Here is a 22,652-nt window from a genome sequence, read left to right as displayed (position 1 = left end):
ACAAACCTGGAGCAACCCACTCTGGCTGTGGTGACTGGAGATGCACTTGGACCCCTGAGCATTTAGATCTAAGTACTAGCTTTCCCCTCCCCTTCAGTGATGAAGTTGGAGTTGGTCTGAGAGTGGAGAGCCATACAAGAAGGTAAGTGAGGATTCTGATCTGCTGCTGCTTTCAGCTTCAATCTATTTCCTAAGGACACCGTGGCTTGCCACAGGATATTAGTCGGTCAATCTCTGGTGATGGGAGCTTCACAAAGACTCAACTTGCTTATTCCTCCCTCTCTGATTCCCCTTACTAATTAGCCCACTCTGGCCAAATGGCATGACAACTGTGGATTCTTGGATTCTATGCAACTGGAGAGAAATATCCCAAGGTATGCCATGAGACAGGATGTAGTGCTGTGTCACCTGGACAAGGAAGATGACTCTGGTTATTTCTTTCCCCTCTATGATGACAGGCTGTAGGACCCAAGCACTGGGCAGGATCTCTCCTCGGACCATTTTTCTGCTAGGTCTTGGCATGGATGCATCATACACAGACTGAGCTGCCATGATTGATAGGCGCCCCTAGGGACAGAGATACATGTGAGTCCTGCCTGTGTAATGACAAAACACGGGCAGGTCTGAGTATAGTTAGGGTGATGGGAGGTAATGCCGTCAGCACTGAAGCCACCCCACTAGTTGCTCGTCACAACACTTTAGCCTAAGTTCACCCCATAACATTTACCACCCAACATGGGCACCTCTTTGGCTTCCACGCAGACACAGCAGAAATCTCGCAGTTGCTTCAGCTCACACAGTGTGGTATCGCACACCAAGTACACTAGAAAGACAGACAGATTGAATCCTAGTTCTTCAGTGTTCAGAAGCCCCTGCTTTACTCCATAACTGGATCCCTGGCGGTCTTGCCGAGAAGTCTAGAGTTCCCAACAGTGCTGACTCCCTGCCAGGCCTTTGGAAGCTTTCAAGCCCTTAGACTCACCCAGGCTGATGCTGTTGGTCACCCTCTGATGTAGCCTTGCTGTCTGGATGGGCTTGTGATACAGAGGCCACAAAGTGGGATCACTCACAGCTGCCCAAACTTGAGAGAGTGGCTGGGACACCACACTTGCACCCAAGAACCCATGTCGAGTGGAAGAGAATTCCTTGTAGTAAAGCTGTACCTCTTGCTCCTCACCCTGATAGCTTGGGGATACCAGAGGCAAGAAACAGTCAGAAAGGAATTTGCTAGCATGGGGTGTGCCAGGGAGCGGAGCAGAGAGGAGGGGAATAATGCGGAAGGACCAAAGCATGGCAAAATAACTTACTTCCAGCCATCTGTCGCCTGGCGGATGAAGAGGTTGTGGAGATTATCCGAACAAGCAGCCATTACCTGGGGGTAGAGGGTAGAAGCTAGGCCTCTAGGTTCATCAGTATGGCTAACATTTACTAAATGCCCTCTTGTCAAGTTAAAGAGTTCCCGAAGCCTCAGTGCCTTGGGGGTCCTAATCTGCCTGACTCCTTTTGTCTCCCTCCCCATCCAATATAAGTCCAGCTATAGCAGCAGGAGGAGGGAGGAATGAATAGATCCAGAGACTCACATCAGCCATTGATGTGTTGACAATGTGTTTGGCCAAGTCCTGGTAGGGGAAGGAGAAGCAGGTCCCTAAGCTGGATAGGCTGGAGGCAGAGCAGCAGCCACTGCCCATCGAGGCTCTGCGGCCTACAACAGAGATGAAGGTTCTGCAGTGACCTGAACGCCAGGGTGGTGGGACAGTGATACAGGGCCAAGAATCTTGGGCCAGTAAATCCTGCAGACATCATTCCCTGAGCTTTATACTCACTGTGGGCTAAGCTCTTCCAGGAAGACCCAGTCAGATACAGGTAACTGTTCCTCACTGTGGAGCGGTCCCGCCAGTCCCCTATCCAAGTGTCTTGGGAATCTGGCACTTGAGAGTCCTCCTGCAGAACAGAGGACACTCAGAGCAGGATCCACAATGCCTTCTACTATTCCAAATTGCAATTCGACTTCAGGATGTTGGACACTATGATGGTTTGAATAAGTATGGCCCCCAGTGCCTTCAAGCCTTCAGACTCATCCAGGGTGATACTGCTGGTCACCATGGAGTGACAGTATTTGAAAGAATTAGGAGGTGTGGCCCTGTTGCAGGAAGTATGCCACTGGGTACGGACTTGATGCCAGGTCCAGTGTTACTCTTTTCAGATCAAACTATAGTTCCCAGTTACTTTTCCAGCACCATGTTGGCCTGCTGCCATGCTCTCTGCCATGATGATAATGGACTTAGCTCCTGAAACTGTAAGAAAACCCCCACAATTAAATGCTTGTTCCTGTAAGAGTTGCCTTGGTCATGGTATCTCTCTTCATAGCAACAGAACAGTGACTAAGACTCAAGAGGTTACAGCAATAGACAGCAGCTAGAAAACCTTCACTGCAGATCGGAGACCACAGCAATGAGGATGGCCAGTACCTGGGCATGGGGCCTGTTGGGTTTCAGACCTGGGACAAGGGGCTGAGGTGCATATTTTACACACTAAAGCAGTCCTGGCCTCCAGGTTCTCCCAGCATCCCTCACTTCCTACCTGGCATACCCTACCCTCTACTCTGAACTTTCCAGCCCAGGGGCTGGGCTGCCCTTCTCCCAGAAGTTCTTCCCTATATAGTCCCACCTTCCCTTCTCTCTTCTTTCTCAGCAGGCATGTGCCAAAGAGTAGTTTACCAATAAACCAGCCTTTATATATACTCTAATCAGCCTAAAATTGGCTCATTTCTCCAGCAGAAGAGGCCCTCTACCAAATGGGTAAACTCCAGGGTCAGTATGTGAAAAGACACCTGAACCATGGTGGCAGCAGGAAGGAGACCATCACTGGAGGGGTGTAGTGGCTACTCCTGGTTATCAACTTGACTATATCTGGAATGAACTATAATCCAGAGGCCCTCCAGTGATCCTAATCTGGAGGCTGGGAGATACAAGTTTCTGACCTGGACCTTGGCATGGAGATCTTGAGGCATAGTGGCTATGAATCCCAGAAGATTAAGGCAGGTAGACAAAGCAAGTCCCAGATCCAGGCACACACCTTTAATCCGAACCACACCTACATAAGGACATTGGAAGAAGGAAGATTTGCTCTCTTTGCCTGTTTTCCTTGTGGGACTGAGCAACTGCTAGATCCTTAGACTTCCATTCAAAGCTGCTGCTGACCATTGTAAGGGAGTTGGACTACAGACTGTAAGTAATCAACAGATTCCCTTACTATACAGAGACTACCCGTAAGTTCTGTGACTCTAGAGAACCCTGACTGATACAAGGAGTTTAGTGTAGATAATAAAGTCAAAGTGAAGGGGAGATAAGGAAGAAGCAATGAGCTCTGAACAGCAGACTCTGGCCCTGGCTAGGTGCCATACTGAGCCAGAAGCCCTACTCTAGGACCAGAGCTCTGGGTCTCTGCTGTCCTTGGTTAGCACACTGTCTGAGCCACCTCCTTGGTAGGACAAAAACACGGGCCAGTGAGATGATTCACCAGGTAAAGGTGCCTGCCACCAAGCTAGAGAATCAGAGTCCCTGGTACAGAACCAATACTGGATGCTGGTTTTTTTGGGGGGCGGGGGAGGGGGTTTGAGACAGGGTTTCTCTGTATAGCCCTGGCTGTCCTGGAACTCACTCTGTAGACCAGGCTGGTCTCGAACTCAGAAATCCACCTGCCTCTGCCCCCCAAGTGCTGGGATTAAAGGCGTGTGCCACCACACCTGGCTGGATGCTGTTTTCTGACCTCCTAAAGTGTGACATGGTATGTGCATACATATCCACACGCTAAATAAACAGTTCTACCGCCTTCCTCCCTCGTCCTCCTGCTGCAGTGGTTCCGAATGGTTGTTTAGACCTGTAACCCTTAGGATCCCTCTACCTAATCACTTCTCTCCACTTGTCCCCACCTCGCCCTTGTCACTAGATATTATTAGCATTTAAACACAAAGATGTCTCCTCAGCATTGAGCTTGCTGAAGCCAGTGTTCCATCTGTCACCTCCTACCTCTCACCTGCACAGCCCTCACCACTCCTCCAAACCCCACAGTGCTGAAGGGCACTAAGATGCTTGCCAGCCCCATCTTTCTGCAGGCTGTCACATGCCTTATCAAGATCTGTTTCCCCATTCTCCAGGCCCCTCACTTCTTCTCTGTGCTCCTCAACCACAAACTGACCTCTTGAGGTTCAATGCCCTCGGTGATGATTTCCAGCTATAATCATGAATTAATATTGAATCAAAAACTAGGTAGGCATCGGGAACAGGGATTATATCAGAGACCTATTTTATAGATCAGACCAAATAAATTCTTTATGCTTTGTGGGTCAAAGACAATATTGTAGCATTTTTTAAAGAAAAATTTTAAAAGTCCAAAGCAAGAAAATACTGGTTAGTATTTTATATATTTATATATTTTATATTTTTATTTTATATATTTTATATTTTATTTATATATTTCATATTTTATTTTATATATTTTATATTTTTATATATTTTATATATATATCTGCTAACAAAAATTGTAGAAAAAATAAAATATGAAAAATGTTAAAAATACATCATGTGCATAAGGATTCAGTATGTTTTTAGAGAATCCCAAGGATGAAAGAATAGCTTCATATTAGCCAATAGGAACAAATAAATAAATGAGCAAGATGGCATTCTCCAAAGACCAAAAAGTAATGCTCTAGGAAATCTTATGTTCCCTTACTGTAAAATTTAATTTTTAAAAAAGATTTATTTATTATTATATATAAGTACACTGTAGCTGTCTTCAGACACTCCAGAAGAGGGCGTCAGATCTCATTCTGGGTGGTTGTGAGCCACCATGTGGTTGCTGGAATTTGAACTCAGGACCTTCAGAAGAGCAGTTAGTGCTCTTACCCACTGAGCCATCTCACCAGCCCCTATTGTAAAATTTGTCTCGGTTTAAAACCTAGTATGAAACTTAGGAGGGGGGCTGGTGAGATGGCTCAGTGGGTAAGAGCACCCGACTGCTCTTCTGAAGGTCGAGAGTTCAAATCCCAGCAACCACATGGTGGCTCACAACCATCCGTAACGAGATCTGGCGCCCTCTTCTGGAGTGTCTGAAGACAGCTACAGTGTACTTACATATAATAAATAAATAAATTTAAAAAAAAAAAAGAAAGAAAAATAACCACTGGTCGTAGAGTGTAGTAAGCTATCCCTTTCTTTAAAAAAAAAAAAAAAAGAAACTTAGGAGGTAAAATACTAGATGTATCTCACTAATGTCTGGGAAAAGGTAAGATCTAGCTAATGCTGCTTCACAGTGAGGGGATGGTGAGATATCTAGGATTTGACAATGACATGCCAATAGTCCTAAAGAAACATAGAGGACTATCCACTATGCCTCAATGTTTGCTGACTGTGTGCAGTGTGGCACATGTGACCTGAGAACAAACATTTTGGACCTGGTGTTGGTCACCTGTTCCTCCACAAATACAAAGAAGCAGAATGTGACTTCAGATTTCCAGGAGCAACTACCAAAGAGCACTGGCTTTCCTCACCGTGGCAAAAGGAAACCTATAACTTCCAAAGACCTGAGGCAGGACCACAGCAGGAGAGACAAACTATCCCAGCACTTGCCCTAGTTCTATTGCCCAGGAAGATGCTTCTCTGCTGCAGGGGTGAAGACTTAAGAGTCCAGGAACCCATCAGTGGAAATGGAACAAGCCTGGCTACTGGGAAGACCCACAACACTCACAGGCTTATAGTCTAGATAGATAAGGAACCTGAAATCATCACAGCCTGGCTTTGGAAAAGGGTTTAAGTCCTAGTCATCCCCCAGGATGCTACCGACAGAAGCCATTTGATAATGGACCTACTGCTCTGGGAATGAGAGAGCGCGCCCTGACCCCATCAACTGGGGACCCCACAGACATTCCACGGTGTAGCAAGAGAAGCCACCTCATGAACAAGACCTGGTCTAGTACAGTGACTGACTCAAACAGGTTTGACACAGAAGGGAAAGAGAGGACACTAGTTCAGAGAGCTGTCCCAAATTACTAAATGAAAATGAAAAGGGGAGAGTAGGCCAGGCATAAGTGAAATCCAGAGGATCATGAAAGAATAGATTCCTAAAAGCTGGAAAATCTACATCTGGATAGATACACGTGGCCACCAAAATGAAATCAAGTGAGCATTAAGAAACAGATCTATGGGGCCTGGAGAGAGCACTGACTGCTCTTCCAGAGGTCCTGAGTTCAATTCCCAGCAACCACATGGTGGCTCACAACCATCTGTAATAAGATCTGACGCTCTCTTCTGGTGTGTCTTAAGATAGTGACAGTGTACTCACATACATAAAATAAATAATTATTAAAAAAAGAAAGAAACAGATCTGTAACAAGCAACAAGAATGAAACAGCAAAAAAGAATCAACCAACAAAGCAAAGTCCAGGACTTTACCTAATTCCATCAAACATGTGAGTACACTGCAGCTGTCCTCAGACACCCAGAAGAGGGCGTCAGATCTCATTACAGATAGTTGTGAGCCACTATGTGATTGCTGGGAATTGAACTCAGGACCTCTGGAAGAGCAGTCAGTGCTCTTAACCACTGAGCCATCTCTCCAGCCCCCAAACTTTTCAAGTTAATGCCAATGCTCCTCTTCAAACTGTTCTATAAAATAGAAAGGAAAGGAACACAATTTCACTCATTCTAGGAAGCCAGTACAAGGACACAATAGCACAACTATACACCAATCTCTCTGGTGAATACAGATGCTAAAGTTCTCAATAAAATACTTGGAAACAGAACACAATAAAACACTGAGGAGCTGGAAAGATGGCTCAGCAGTTAAGAGCATGCTCTTCAGCCAGGTATAGCAGAGCATGCCCAAAATCCCAGCATTCGGGAGGCAGAGGCAGACAGATATCTGAGTTCGAGGCCAGCCTGGTCTAGACAGCCAGTGCTACATAGTGAGACCCTGTCTCAACAAAACAAAAAGCATGTGCTGCTCTTACAAAGGACCCCAAGTCAGTTCTCGGTACTCGTGTCAGTTTATAACAGTCCCTAACTCCATTCTACACTACTAGAAAACAAAACATAAAAATAATCCCACCCACAATAGGTGTCTCGTTTATTTATTTTGTGGCTAAGAATAAACTTAAGAAAGTCAAATGCCCACACAATGAAAATCGTAAAACACTGAAGAAAGAAATTTCAGACCAGCATTGAGAGATGGCTCAGAGGTTTGGAAGAGCACTGATCTTCCAAAGGATCCCAGCTCAGGTCTGCACCCATATCTACTGTATCTCCATATCTACTGTATCTCCATATCTACTGTATCTCCATATCTACTGTACCCAGACCCAGGGATCTGATGCACAGATTTACAAACACATACACGTAAGTGAAAAAAATTAAATCTTTAAGTTCAAATATGGCAATATCTCCCCAAAAGTTCACTATTTAAAAGAGATATAGTTACATGTCCATGCGACTTAAAACAATCTACAGATTCAGCAAATTTCACATCAAAATGTCAATGCCATTTTTCTCAGAAACAGAAAAATACATGGAAATGCAAAGTACTCCAGACAGATCTTGAATAAAAAGAGCAAAGCTGGAAGCTTCGCAATGCTTGACTTCAAGGCATACTACAGAACCTTAGGAACAAAACTGTGGTGTTGACATAAAAATACACAGACCACTGAAAACCTCGAAACAAATCTTATAACCACAGCCAACTGATGCTTCACAAAGGTCCCCAAACAGCAGAGAGTGCAGCTGAACAGATACCACTGGGGAGAGTGGAACCCCACGTGAGTGTGCGCGCGTGCGTGCGCACATGTAAGTGTGTATGTTTTCTATCTCTTCAACGGCTTTTAAAAAACTCCTTTCTGTAGAGTAACATCAGTGCATAGAGTGGCCAGCCTGGTCGCTTTCCGCTCTCCTGCTATTCACCACTCACAAACCCCACTCTATCTTCCACTCCTACTTGGCTCTTCGCACTCTCCTTCGAGGCCTCCCTTCTTAAGCTGCCTCCCTCCCAACACTAGCACTGCTCAGTTCTTCTAAATCTCAACCCCCCAGTCCCAGGTCCAACAGTCTCTTCAGGGTGTCCTTGACCTTGTAGATTTGGACAAACCACAGATTACCCTGGCTTAGCATTCCTGCAGTTAGCTTAGGGCAACAGCAGTGAACATAAAATAAGCTGCTTAATATTTTTCTCTCTCACAATCTTAAGTCTCTAAACAGTCTAAAGGCAACACCATTTTACTTACTACCTTATAGCATCTATTATTTGGATAAAATAAAAGCTTAAGTTGGGGCTGGAGAGAAGGCTCAGTGTTAAGAGCAGCACTGTAATGCTAACCCAGCCACAGAACCTTCGACACCTTCGACCCACAGTTTGTCCTGCCTGCAGTGTTCTGAGACCAGAGCCTAGCTGAACTGTCATCAGAGACCAGAAAGACTTCACTCAGCAACTGGGAGCCAATGCAGAGTACTTCAGCCAAACATTGGTGGTGCTCTGGGAGTCCTGGAAGGGGTAGGACAGGATCAGAGAAACCAGAGGGGTCAGGGACACACCATGAGAACTGACTAGGACATGTGGGGACTCACAGAGATCAGGGAGCCTGCAGAGGTCTGACCTAGGTCCTTTGCATATGTTATGGCTGAGTAGCTTGGGGTTCTTTTGGGAATCCTAAGAGTGGGGGCAGGGGCTGTCCCTGACTCTTTTGCCTGCCTGTGGAACCTTTTCCCTATGAGTGGGTTACCTTGTCCAGCTTCGATGTGGTGGTATGTGCCTGGTCTTATTATAGTTTTTTATGCCATGTTTAACTGATGTCCCTGAGAGGCCTACTCTTTTCTGAGGGGAAGGGGGTGGGATCTGAGGGAGAGGGGAGGTCTTAGGGAGAGGAGAGAGGAAGAGCAGGGCCTGCCTTTTCAGAGGACCTGGGTTTGATACCCAGCACCCATTTGGTGGCTCACAACTATGTGTAATTCCAGTCCCAGGGGATCTGATGCCCTCTTCTGATCTCCATAGGCACGGGGCACTCTTGTGGTACATAGGCATATCTGCAGGCAACACCCATACAAAAAAGAAAAATAAATCGTGCTGGGCATGATGGCACATGCCTTTAATTCCAGCACTCAAGAGGCAGAGGCAATGACATGTGAATTCTCTTGAGTTCAAAGCCAATCTGATCTACATAGTGAATCTCCAAGCCAGCTAGGGCTATATACAGTGAGCCCCTGTCTCAAAATAAATAAATAAATAAATAAATAAATAAATAAATAAATAAACAAATAAATAAATGCAAAATAAAAAACCTATAACCAAACCAAACCAATAAACCTTTTTTATTTTTCTTAAAGGACAAAAACCAATGAAACAAAAAACTAAATACAAAACTTATCATGTACTGTTGGTTGGCTGTTGGTTTTTGTTTCCTTTTGTTTTTTGTTTTGAGACAGGGTCTCAGTCTGTAGCTCTCTGGCTGTCCTGGATGAAGAGCCATCTGGCCTTAAACTTACAAACATCCACCTGCCTCTGCCTCCCGAGTACCACATGCCCAGGTGTGTACTACTCTTGTAGAAAACACAGGTTCCATTTCCAGCACCCACATTAGAAAGTTCACAACCACCTGTAACTCCAGCTGCAGGGGGCCCTGAGGCCTGTGGCCTCTGTGGGCACCAGCACGCACACACATGTACCTACATAGAAACAACCACACACACAAATTCAAAAAAAAAAAAAAAAAAAAACAAACCAAAGAACTGAAAGAATAAAGAAAAAGGAAGGGAAAACAAAAGCACACCACACAGGAAGGGCTCACAGCAGCCAAGCCCTTGAGAGAGCTGGTCCTATACATTCTATCTCAGAAGCTCTGAGGTCTGCCTACTTACCGAAACCTCTAGGGACTGGAGGTGGCCTGAGAAGGCTGGGCTGCTGTTGTAACCAGATGTGACACCAGAAGATATGCTTCCATTGGAGCTGGTGTACAGGGAGCTGAAGTTGGCTAGAGTCTGCAGTTTCTCCTCTTCCTGGAAGACAGATGCACTAGCTTCTGATGATACCGCACTACCACATCCTGTCCCTTCCCTGTCACCTCCACAGCTGTCACCACTTACCTCCCAGAGCCTCCTGCTGTGGCCTCCCACCTACTTTCCAGAAGTCACAACTCTCCACGCTTTCTCCCTTACACCCCTGATGGCACACTGAAGCCTCTTCCTCTCACACTCTGGCCCGGGACAGCAGTGCCCCATGAGTGTAAAGGGAATGGGAGTCCAGCTTTGGGCTGGAAGCAGAACCCCACACTTCAAGCATATCAGCAGACTCACAAACATGCAGAGTGAAGGCTACCAGAGTCTAAGGTCTGGCCCAGGTTCCAGGCCTGTCCTAAGGCAGAGGACTGCCTCATTCCCCCACCTTCAGCAGCTGGGAGATGATCTGCTGTCGGATTCTCATCTTTTCTTGCTCAGTCCGTTCCTTGAGCCGATCTCGCGCCTGGGCAATCTCCACCTTGGCCTCTTCACGGGCCCGGCGATACTCTTGAAGCATGAGCTCAATGTCCGAGGTAGGGCGAGCTAATCTTGGTGCTGGTTCTGGGATTCTAGAGAAGTCCACAAGGTGAAAAGACATCTTCTAACATGGCAAGCACGTAGAAGGATGGCTCTGCCCACCCCTGCTGGTTCAGCACAATCTCCTGTTGCCTACAGGGCCATCATTTTACATTCTTAGGAGAGGTTTCTAAGGAGGAACAAGTCATTATAAGGCCCTGGCACACAGATTGGGTAACATACAGGAGTCTCTCTGACAATATTTTCCAATGACTTCTCTCTGCCCATCTCCTTCTGCACTCTGTACCCCATTCCTTCCTATACATCCCATTTCCATTGCCCCAGACTCATCTACCGCAGTTTTTCCAGAGGCATGGAAGAGCCTCTGGATGGTCAACTTCCAGCCAGCTCCACAGAGCCTGCTTCCTCGGCTCCAGGTTCTCCCTTACCTAGTGGTGTCCACAATGTGCTTCCTCAGCTGCTGCAGGTATTCTTGGCGTCTGCTGGGCAAGTTGAGTTCCCAGGTGGGGAGATCCTTGCTGGGCAGGAGGCCCAGTTGTTTCTGAGGACTGAGGCTTCGCGTGCGACGAAAGTTATGAAGCCGCTCAGCCCTCTGCCTCCTGAGGGTCTCAATAGTCTTTTTCTGCCTGAAACGAAATGTGATTGATTCCTACATGGCCTTCACCCTGAAGTTCACCTTGCCCACCCTTTGCCCTTCAGGCCCAGGGCCCTTACCTAGTGTAGAACTCCTCACTGGAGGCCACAGCAGGCTCTTGAGGAGCAAGCAGCTCCCCTGTCCCACTCTGCAGCACCTTGAGCAGGGCATCCGTCTCCCCAAAGCCATGGTGTAGTTTTGCCTCTGTGAGTTCCACACTGAGATCGAGCTTCTGAACCCCAGCTTGTAAGGGGATGTGCTCCAACCGAAGCGACTCCAGGCTCTGGCTATACTTGTCAGAAAGTTGCAGGGGCCTGTGTGTCCCTACAGAACTGGAGTCACATCTGACCCCTAAACTTTCACCTACATGCAGACCTCCACCAGGTTCATCCTGAACTCCATACAAGTTATTAAAATTGTTATGAACTGGGAGATCCCCGAGGTTGTAATGCTGGGGACCAGGGGCCACATGCATATGTGAACCAGAACAGAGCAGCCCCACGGGGTAGCAGGCCTGAGGTGGGTCTACCGCAGGACTTCGAAGCCCTGTAGTATCTGAGATCTGACAAGGGCTAAGGGGCTGAAGACCTCTCGGTGAAGAAGGTTGATCCAGATTGGGTTGTGGCTCTACCATAAACTCTGAGCCCCCATCCTTATTTGTTGTCCTGCCCTGCCACTGACGGGGCCTTAGTGGACCATGCTCTATAGAAGTCACCTTCTCAGACACACAGCTGTCATCTAGCCTTGGTGGTGGAGATGGCAGTTTGCTTTGGCCTCCAGTGGTGATCTTGGGCTGAAGCTGCTGAGGGGCCGTTCCTAAGAAACTAATTTGGAAAGTAGAACTCTGCTGCGGGCTGCACGGGGAGCTAGTATCAAGAAGTAATCTCTCAGAGCTTTTTCCGAAGGGGCTCTTGCCTTCTCTATCCAGAGACTCAGCTCTCTGAAAGTCACCAGACCCATCAGTGGCTTGAGAATTATCCACTGGAGGTCTTGGGTCACCAACAGCGAGGTCTGAATTGATGTCATCAAACTTCTGCAAGTCTTCAAGAGGATGAACTGAGGGAGCTGATAGAGTCACACAGGCTAAGGGGTTGCTCAGCTCCTGGTTGCTGGCACTAAATGTAAGGATCGGAGAGGAAGCCCTATCCACTAGCACAGCACTCGAGCCACACAACCTTTTCTGGGTTCTAGGCTCCTGGGTGGACTCAGAAGCACCAAGGGAGACCCCTGAATGGGGGGAGATTCTGGGCATGTTGACCACCATGCAAGATTCCTCTGGCCTTAGACTGGGAGGTGGGGAACCATCGGGAGAAGCTGGGGGGCTCATGAAAGTAAAGTTCTGCCCAAGATCAGCTTTCTGGAACCTCAAGTGTGGTGAGGGCAGAGGAGGGCTCTGCAGCTTATCGTGGGTGCTTCCTTCATGGAGACCTAGGGTTTCTGCTGCTTCCTCTGCCTCTCTCTTCTGAAACACCCCTGGGACATCTCCCTTTTCTTGAGCCACAGTGGTGATACCTGAGCCCATCACTTCAAGGATCGCACTGACTTCCTTAGACTTGACCTCTGGACCCTGGAAGGCCAGAGGAGGTAAGGCCAGGTCTGTCTGGATGCCCTCATCCACTGTGGTTGGAGCAGAACCGTCCACCCTGAGGGCCTGTTGGGCCTCGTCTAGAGATTCACGCTTGACATTCTGTTCCTTAATGACTACACCTGGATGTGAGAGACTCCCAAGCAGCTCTGAAGTACTGTGCAGAAGCTGTGAAAGGTGGACAGACAGGTTGTGCATGCTGGTCCAGGAGGCTAGCTCAGAGTCTGACATTGTCCTGGCTTCAGGCTGAACAGAGACATCAGTGCAACACCAGTGGTGCCTGCTGCCCAGGGCCTGTGTTCCCTGCTCAAAGGTATTCATACTGGCTCCCCCCACAACACAGCCCGCCTCTGGTGGGTAGAGAAGTACAACCTCATCTACCTGAGCGGCGGCACTCCCTCCAGCCAGAGGCAGCTCATTTGAACTTTGGTCATTCTCCATGTCACTGTGTATGTTTGGCAAATCCTGGGTTTGGGCGTCAGTCTTGGGATGAGAGTGAAATGGAGATTTCTTGTCTTCTAGGACATTGTCCATGCTAGAACACTGAGCCATATTTGATTGTATTAGGAATTGGGGTTTCTGGCTACAAGAGACATCAACTGCACTTCCAAATACATATTGCTTCCAACCAATATGCACAGGTCCCTGTGGATGCGAGGACAGGACAGAGGGACTTAATTCACTAGAACCAAAGTGCAGCATTTCTTTGTCCATCTGAGAATGCCAATTCTCTGGCATACCCTGGACACTCAGTTTATCTGTCTTTCCTTGATGGGCCTGTTCCAAAGCACCAGGCATCCAGGTGGTCATGAACTCAGGGGTTGGCATACATGACACAGTGGAAGACGTTGGGTAAGGAGGAATGACAGGGTTCAAGGGCCTGTGATTAGAGGAGCTATTGTTCAAGTTACACAAAGCTTTCTGACTGTAATCCTGAGTCTTCAGAGATGTTGATACTGGCTTTTCAGAGGAATGACCCCTGAGATGTGGTCTCCACAAGCTATCTGGCCTCTGTGCATCTTCATCTGTTGGGGATGGAGGTTCCACACTCAAATTTAGTTCTTGAAGAGACCGAGATGAGCTGACCACAGTAAACTTTGGTCTAGGGGAGTACCTGGCATGCTTGGGGCCAGAGAAGATTGCAATCACAGGAAGCAAGTGTCTGTGGCTGCGAGGCAGCTGCTCCCTATCAGAGCAGTGCTGGCTATGAGTCTGGGCAGCAGGCTGTGATGGTTCTGTTTGGGCTTCAAAGTCTGAAAAGAAAGTCTGGGGCACAGAAGATTTGGTTTCACCATCTCTAGTTTGACAGCCATCAAAGCTACCAACGTTAGAAGGTACTAGATTTCTGACCTGGGCATGGTCTTTGCTATTTCCTGAGACCTGGTCTCTCTGTTGTTCTTCCTCTTCCCATGAAGTCTCAATCTTAGGGTGGCAGGTAGGTTTCAACATGTCTACAAATCTGACTTGGGGAGCCAAGCAACTGTGACCCCTGACCTTAGTGGATGGTTGCATCTTTTCTGAACAGGATTTAGTGTTTTCTAAATGTCCAGACTGAGCTGCTATCACCAGCTTACTGTCAACAGATTCATTTGAATTTAGGGTACGTGGTCCCTGAGTCACCGCAGGAGGTTCTGGCATGGTTTGGGATGCTTGTCCATTCTCATCTATAGAGTTATTCTTCAAAGTTCTCAGTGGCTCAGAGCTCATGCCTGCAGGACTGCATGGAAAAGTATCCTCAGGGGCAGTGCTGGCCTTCTTCCCTGTAGTCTCTTCCCCAGAACCTTCCACTGACCTTCCCCTAGCAAATGTGTGGGTGAGGCAACCTGCCCTCATTTCTGAGGTGGAAAGGCAGCTGCAGTTTTGAGCTGGAGAGGAGACAGGAGGTGTAGTAGGTGGGTTGGGAATGCTGTTGTCTACTGGCCCACATTTGTGCTTGAGGTCATGTGCCAAAGACACCGGAGAAAGACTCTCTCCTGTTCCGTCCACTTCACAGACCCTAGATGGTACTATGCAAGGTGAATGGTCAGGAGGAGCAGCAGCCCAGGGGGTTCCCTTCCTAAGGACACCATCTCTACAGCATAGCAGAGTAGAGGAATGAGAGCAGCAGGCGTGAACAGCAGCAGTAGGTTGAGAACCACTTAAGTGAGGGCAAGGAATAGTTCTGTTCTCTGCCTCCTCATAAGAGCCAAGTGGCCTGCTGCCTCCAGTGTTCCTCTCAAAGACAAGGCACTCTTTTGGGCATGGACCTGGAGCCTCTTCTCTAACTCCACTGGGATGAAGGCTTGGTCTCTGATCTAGAAATGGAGTTGACCATGGATTTTTGCTGTCACCCCCACATGCTTCTGCCAGACCAGAGTCAACATTTTTCCACTTAACAGGATGCCGTATGTTAGCTTCTACTTCAACATTTCCTGGAGCTTCAGGGTGAACAGCACATGACTTTGGACTTGCCTTCGTTTCTTCTAAGCCAGTAGAAGCATCCAAGCCCTGAACATGGTCTTGCTTAGACTGAGAAAGGTCTACAGCATTATCAACAGTACAGATCACAGACGGACACTCAGAAAAGACTGCTTTTCCTTTCTGTGTGGTCACGGAAATCTTCTCTGAGCCTCCTCCATGTGTGCTATCTAGATTTCTAGGTTGATGACCCTGGATACTGTCCTTCCCACCAAAAGATATACCCTTTATAGTCTCCTGAGCAGTCAACTGACCTTGCCCATGCAGAATCCTGCCAGGAGCATAAGTTTGAGAAGGTAAGACAGACACTTTCTCTGATCCCACCCCGCCATCCTGCTCTACAGCTGGTATAGAAAGAAGCCTGTCTGAGGGCAAAGGATCAACAGATGACTTTGTTCTGGATGCTTCTTTCCTTTGCTCTATGACTTCAGAAGAATCAGACCATCCACTTGCTCCACAAAATTGCCTTGGTTTACCACTGCAAAATCTTTTTTCTAGCTCTGAAACAATGTGAGGGGAAGCGAGCAAATGATGTTGTGGTCCTCTGTCAGTTTCAGGATTGGGCAGATGATGAAAGCTCCCTGCACTGACCTGGGCTTTCCTCTCATCAGCCAAGAGGTCTGCAGACACAGCAGATGGAGATGCCTCATGCAGTCTTTGTGCTTTAGCGTCATTCCTGGTGCTACCCCACCCTAACTTAACCTTCTGTGTCTGAGGCTTACCAGCAGCCTCTGAAAACCACTCAGCTTCTTGTGAGGTCTCATACGGAAGGACTGTCCCCTTAGTCACTAAGTCATTAAGCTGCTTCCTCTGTTCTTTTGCCTGTCTGATTTCTGCTAAGATACCCAGGCATATGGATGCATGGATAGAGGAGTCCGGTAGCAACAGAGGCTCTGGATCAGGTCCCTTCAGTTCAGACATGGGTGTTAAGTAAGCAGAGTTAGGAAGTTGTTGGTCTTCTGACTTCTCCTCTGCCTTTTGCCTTTCCTCTTCACCCTGGTTACTATCTTCTTGTAAGAGAAAACTGACTCTCTTTTCAGCCTGCCTTGAGATCCTGTCCAAGGAACTGGTTTTTCTTTCTTCTTGTACAGTTGCCTCAGCCTCAGAACCCAAAGCTTCCTGGGTAATTGAGCCTGTGGGGGTATCTCTGAAGTCCCCTTCCTGGTCTTCTTGGGAGCTAGTGCTTACTGTTATCCAGTCCTCTGTATTTAGGAGAGTGCTGTCTGATGTAACAGCCTTACCACTAACTCTCATGACCACGGGCATTACAGACCCACCCCAGGGAGTGTGTGTGGTGGAGACATCCCCCGAAGCACGTCCCTGTGGGCTGCTGCTTCTGCTCTCCCCACCGTGATCCTGATCCCCTGCTGCAGTCGCCAAAGAAGTTCTATTAGTTTTCAACATCACAGGTTCTAATATGTACTCAAATGAAGAGATGCCTTTGGTATCAGAGCCATGCAAACCGCTTCTGGGGAAGCTTAGAAAATGCACAGGTTGGGTACCACTCAGCTCTCCATGAGGAAGAGCTGCAGAGAAGCCTGTCTGGTTATAGAATGGGGAAACAGCCTCCTGGCTGAAAACTGTGCCCTTCCAGTGCTGGCTGGGAGTAGGAACTTTCTGAGTCGATGAGACCATATCCTTTTTTCCCTGTAGGCTCCCTCTCCAGTCCACGGTCATTTCTTCAGCTCCTCGAGTTTTTGCATCCTCCAATTCTGAACCACTTGGGACTACAACAATTTGGCTTTCCGGAAAACTTTCCATCTTCTCCAGTTCCTCAAGGCTTTCCAGGGCCCAAGTCTGGCCTTGGAATTTTTCTGATGCTTTTAGAAGCTCATTGTCCTTCTTGGGTCTCTCTATGCTGGGCTGCAGTGGCAGAGCTCTAGCTAATCCTCTCACTGTCCTAGAGTGAAGGGAAATGTTGCTAGGCTTTCTAAGAGCTGTGCCTTTCCCCAAAGAATCGCATGTGTCCCTAGCAAGTCTGTCTGCTCCAGGTGGTGGGTATGAGGGCTCGCTCTCAGACTCCCTCGTTTGTACATATTCCCTTGATCTGAAGGAGCTTCCTGTGAGTTTCTGAATCTGGGTATTATTATTACTAGTTCCATTGTTAGCCTCTATTTCTCTAGCTTTGCTATCTTCAAAGATATCATCCTTTATCTGTATTGGAAAAGATGGCTGATCCTCAAAGCATAAATGTTCTCCAGAACTCTCTGGCTTAGGGACATGGTCAGCCTTCTCCTGGTCCTCTAAGTCCTGGAGCACCAGCTCTGTACTTGGCATGTGGGAAGCATGAAGATGCTTATTCTGCTTGGATTCAATTTCTAAGATGCCAGTTTCCAGCTGCATCACACTCCTGATCAGCCTAGCCATTTCGTCGGTATTATTGACTCTTTTATTCTGGTTCTCTTCCAAAGGCTCTTCTTTGGACTGTACTTCTTGTGACTCCCCATTGGCCTTGTACTCAGTGGGCTTTCTTTCCCGAGAGCACATAACTAGATGGCATCTTTCACAGATATACTGGGTTCCTGGAAGACTAAACTCTTCCTGGATGTCTTTGGAAATCACTTCTCCGAGAAGCACAGTTTCATTCCTCCCCTCCCACCTGCGGGCTGGACTTCTCCCTCCTGCCATGATCACAGGGCTGCTTAGACAGTGGAGTGATCTTGATTTCGAGGAGACAGCAGTTTCCTTTGGTATGACCTTCTCCAGGTCTAAATTGGCGATTTTGAAAATGAAATCAGACCTGGCTCCAGGAGACTGACTGTGCATACCACAGGACTGTATTTGTGGCAGGAGTGGACTCTGTTCTTCCCCACTTGCCTTGGAATCACAAATGAAGAGCAAAGTCTTTGACTCAGAGCCATTGAAGGCAACACGGCAGTGATGCCACGCAGAGGCCCCTTCTTCGTCCTCGTGGACCGAGGCGTTGTACTCCTTATTTAAAATTCCAAGTTGATTTCCACACTCACAAGCTTTGAGTCTGGTAGAAGGGAGATGCTGTCTGTTCTGAGCAACAAAAGAGTAAGCAGAATCATGGTTTTCTTCCTCTCTCATATTTCTAGAGTGTTTGCCCAGTTCTTCAGTGCCTTCGCCTGTGTCCAGATCTGTTGGCCTTTTTGTTGTTGTCTGCTGAGGTGAATCAATCTTAGAATTCTGACTTTGGGACATCTTGGGCAAATTATTTTTCCAATGAGCCTTCTGGGAGACTTGATGGCTATGATCAAAGCCCCAGGCTTCCCTAGGGGGCGGGGATGGCACCCAGGCTTCTCTGCAGGCTGGAATTTCTAAGGCAGTTTCTGTCAGGGCATCCCTGCTTTTGGTTACATAGAATGTTTCCAGGGGAGGCTGCTGCAGGGAGGATGGGAAAGAGCTCCAGGGGGCAGAGTGCAGGAACAGCTCAGGACCTGAAGGGAAAGTACAACAGGCATCTATGTGTGTTCCAGCTACTTCCTCATCGGTGCACTGCTGGGAAGCTGCCTTCTCTTCCAGTAGGGGTTGCTGGTGGCTGTTGTGACTTAATAGTCCTGGTTGAACCTTAGCATTTTTCCTGAGAAAAGCCCCATCTTGAGGTAAGCAGTCTCCTTCAGTGGCTAAGATGTCATCATTGTGATAAGCCCTCTTCTGCCCAGAGGAAGTTATCAGTACAGAATGTCTGTCACCCTGAAGGCATCCTTCTAAGCTGGCACGATTGACTTCCCATGCTTCGGTCATGGAACTTGGTATCACATTTCCTGCTGCATAGGGCTGTGCATGTATAGATCCAGAAGTCAGTGACTCGATGTCTGCTGGGTATGCCCCGTTAGAACTCATCCTCTCAGCAGTACTGAGGAGATCAGAAGCACTTTCTACCTTGGCACTCGGACTGTCATGGCCTTTCTCTGCTCTTAAGTGCCTGGTTTTGGATACGTGGACTGGAAAGGAGCTGAAATCTAAATTTCTAGGTAACCCAGGGCCAGTGGGCAACTGAGTGTCTACTTTATCAGAAGCTTCGGCCAGGGAACTGGAGTCTTCCTCCAGGAAGGGGAGAGCTGGCCTGGGCTCTCCTACAGCCTCAAAACCAGAATCAGAGAGCTCAAGGAGATATTCTTGATGAAGGGCAGCCCAGTCCTTCTTACTAATACTACATACTTGAGTGAACGAGGTGGGAGAGGGAGCCAGCACGCTTGACATGTCAGAATTGTGGGACTCTTCAGAGATGCCCTGGTTGGTCATATCAGGCATTTCTCTGCCCTGAAAGAATCCACCATCTCCTGGCTGAAGGAGTCCTTGGCTTTCACAAACTGAGGGCTTGGATGTATCAGAAGCAGAGGTTGCATACAAATCTGAACTGCAGGGTGGCTCAGTACTGCTGTGGGGAAGTTTGCAGGTACCTGGTGGCTTTGCTTCTTCAACGCTTAGCCAGTGTTTGGGCTTCTCATCATGGGGCTGAATTTCATGTATGTCAGGGCTTGGACATAAAGAATGTATGACCCCTGAGGGACTGCTGGGACTGACCTTAGAGTCACAAGAAAACCATGAATCCATAGATAACAGGGGGCTCTCTCTTGCAAGTTGAAGGCCTCGGAGAGGGTTGGTGTGCTCTGAATAGCTTGCCTCCATTTCTGACTCAAGCTGCTCACAAGGGGGCTGGAACTGAGGATCAAGGTAAAATGAATTGCTTTTTGGCAAGAGAACATTTACCCCAACTCCCATTCTATGGTTGGTAGGGCTAGACCTATCCATTGCCTCCTGGTCTACTGAAGACAGGGTGGCATTCTGCAGATGCCAAAAAGTCTCTGTAGGCATCTCATCAGCAGAACCAAGGAAAGGCTCCCCTTGTCTATTTTCAGGATCAATCAGGCTGTCCAAGGAAAGGCTCCTGTATTTTTGAGTACATAAGCTACTGTCTGAAGGCATGGGGAGACCCCGCACAGAGGCTGAAGTTCTGGCCCTTGAATGCCTATGGTCCTTCATGGAATATTCACCTCCAGAGTTTTCTGGGAGGCTTTTGTGTCCCTTCCCAGCAAGTGAATCCTCAGATATTTGACTGTTGTCACTTTCAGAGTTCTCTGAATCTGGGAGATTCCATTTTCCCTGAAGGTCCTCTGGTTTCAGCAGTTTCTTTGGGACTTTGGCATAGATATAAGAAAGAGAATCCACTGAGTAACTGCTTTCAGTGTCAGATAAATCTCTGTCCTCTTCCCTTACAGGGTCCTTTATGGGTCTAGGATCTGTGAAAGAGGCTGGTGTGTCTGGATCCCCTGGACAAGGTTGTTTTTTTAAAGGACTGCCATGAGGCAAACGAGAGAACTTTTTGACAATGTCTCTGGCCCTAGCTGCCAGCACCCACTGATGCTTTTTTGATGCCCTGCTGGAAGGAGGTGGTTTGGAGTCTGCCTGAAAAGTCTTGACGACTTTTCTATGCCCAGCTGCTGGCTCCAATCCACTGAGATCCATTGACTGGGAAGCAGTTTCCTTGGGAGCCTTGTAGGTCCCACAGGTCCCTTCTTTTTGCCATCCAGTTTGTGTGTTGACAGAGGCTACTAGTCCCTTAGCACATCTGGTCTGGGCAGCAGGGATAAAGGTCCTCGAACCATCCCTTGCTTTTTGTTTCTTAGTTGACTGGTCCTGGGATGACATCTGACAGGGCTGCTTACCCAATGACTCAATTTCTTGACTACTGACAGACTTGTGGCTCACAGTGCCTGGAGAGAACTTCCTCCACCGAGATGAATGGAAGCTGTTCCTGCCCAGGCGACCTGCCCTTGGAGGAATGAAATCTGTTGACAGGGTTTTTTCTGGCATTTGGTGAGTCAGCTCAGGCACAGGTGGTGACATGGCAGAAGGATCCCAGTTCATGAAATCACTGTGAAGATAAGGAAAGCCATCTTAGAATAGTAATGTCCCTGTGTCAATACAGGAATGTGGCATTCTACTTAGTTACTCTGAAAGAGGTTATAAAGCAGACTGCCCACTCACTGTGTCCTGCACTCCTCAGATCAATACACACAAAAGCAGACTGTTGACAACAGAGCCCTGGCTTTCAGAGGTCTCAGATACATGTTACTTAATCCCCGCCCCCAACTGCTTTATCTTAGGGAAAAGTTTAACTGACCTACATTTCAAGAAATTGGCTATGTGAGGAAAATGGGAACAATTTTAATTCTATAAAGAATCAAGCAGATGAATCTGTGGTGTGGTATCTACAGAGCTGACCCATTTTGCATACTGATAAGAAGAAATAGGAAAGAATGACTTTAGGAACCTCAGACTTAATAGTGACATGTAGTTTATAAATCCAATTAGATCTTGATATGGAAAATCAAGGCACCCTTCAAGTAACTTGAGAAAACGGAGTGTGACCCAGGTGTTAGTGTCTATCAAGCTATAACCTAATCTTGGCAGGTATGATTTTGTAGGTATGATAGAACAGTTTTTTATTTTTAGAGGTAATACTTAAAAGATACGGGGTGATATTAGTTTAAATCCTTTGGAAGATAGGGTGGTGGGACTCTAAAGTAAGTGTAGTACATCTTTATAATTGCTCAAAATAGGTATTCCATAAGTCTCTCAACTTTTTTCATGCTTGAATGTTTTCCATAGTAAAAAAGTTGGCTTGCCTGCCCAGTTATTTGAAGGACAGAGTGGTGAGAAAACATGACAGCAACACACTTTGTGTAACTCTACTGTGCAAGGCCAAGGACACACAGAACAGGATGCAGGCCTCCACTCCAAGGAATCTGGGAGATAATACACTCCCCACCCAATGACAGCAGACTGGGAGTGAAAAAGCCAACAGTCAGATCCAAACATGTACGGGGGAGTCGTGTGTCAGGTCAGGGTGGAGGCTGCCTGTGGGATCAAGGAAGACTGGTTGGAGGTGAGATGAAGGTGAAGGCAGGATACATAAGAAACTGCATCTGAACACATGCAAATGATGCGAGTTCCTTGAAAAGAAGCAGAGAGCTGGGAGCAACAGCAGCTCTGAAAGTATAAGAAGCTGCCTGATTCTTAAGATATGCAAACAAGGGCTAGCAAGATGGCTCAGCGGGTAAGAGCACTGACTGCTCTTCTGAAGGTTCTGAGTTCAAATCCCAGCAACCACACAGTGATGCCCTCTTCTGGTTTGTCTGAAGACAGCATCAGTGTACTTATTTATAATAATAATAAATAAGTCTTTGGGCCTGAGTGAGTGAGACCGACCGGAGCAAGCAGAGGTCCTAAATTCAATTCCCAACAACCACATGAAGGCTCACAACCATCTGTACAACTACAGTGTACTCATATACATTAAATAAATAAATCTCTTAAAAAAAAAAAAAAGCAAGCTGGGCGTGCCTTTAATCCCAGCACTCGGGAGGCAGAGGCAGGCGGATTTCTGAGTTCAAGGAAAGCCTGGTCTACAAAGTGAGTTCCAGGACAGCCAGGG

At 47.4% G+C, this 22,652-nt stretch overlaps 1 protein-coding gene across 4 annotated transcripts in view; it reads right to left on the bottom strand.

Annotated features, from left to right (window-relative positions):
- Stard9 (StAR related lipid transfer domain containing 9) overlaps positions 1–22,652 on the bottom strand; it is an 85,637-nt gene that overhangs the window by 1,334 nt on the left and 61,651 nt on the right. For 3 of the 4 annotated variants that reach the window (XM_021186561.2, XM_029472766.1, XM_029472757.1), the window contains 10 exons: positions 11,286–21,089; positions 11,000–11,197; positions 10,420–10,603; positions 9,897–10,034; positions 1,824–1,941; positions 1,581–1,702; positions 1,308–1,372; positions 983–1,185; positions 744–823; positions 409–567 (listed from right to left, as the gene is read on the bottom strand). In XM_021186561.2, coding sequence (XP_021042220.1) covers positions 409–567; positions 744–823; positions 983–1,185; positions 1,308–1,372; positions 1,581–1,702; positions 1,824–1,941; positions 9,897–10,034; positions 10,420–10,603; positions 11,000–11,197; positions 11,286–21,089 — 11,071 coding nt within the window. Of the gene's footprint in view, positions 1–408; positions 568–727; positions 824–982; positions 1,186–1,307; positions 1,373–1,580; positions 1,703–1,823; positions 1,942–9,896; positions 10,035–10,419; positions 10,604–10,999; positions 11,198–11,285; positions 21,090–22,652 lie in introns of all 4 variants that reach the window. The other variant, XR_003835581.1, reaches the window with a different exon arrangement.

Source organism: Mus caroli, chromosome 2 (assembly GCF_900094665.2).
Source record: "Mus caroli chromosome 2, CAROLI_EIJ_v1.1, whole genome shotgun sequence".
In the NCBI taxonomy this organism is placed as follows: domain Eukaryota; kingdom Metazoa; phylum Chordata; class Mammalia; order Rodentia; family Muridae; genus Mus; species Mus caroli.
This window is presented reverse-complemented; position numbering and strand designations above follow the sequence as displayed.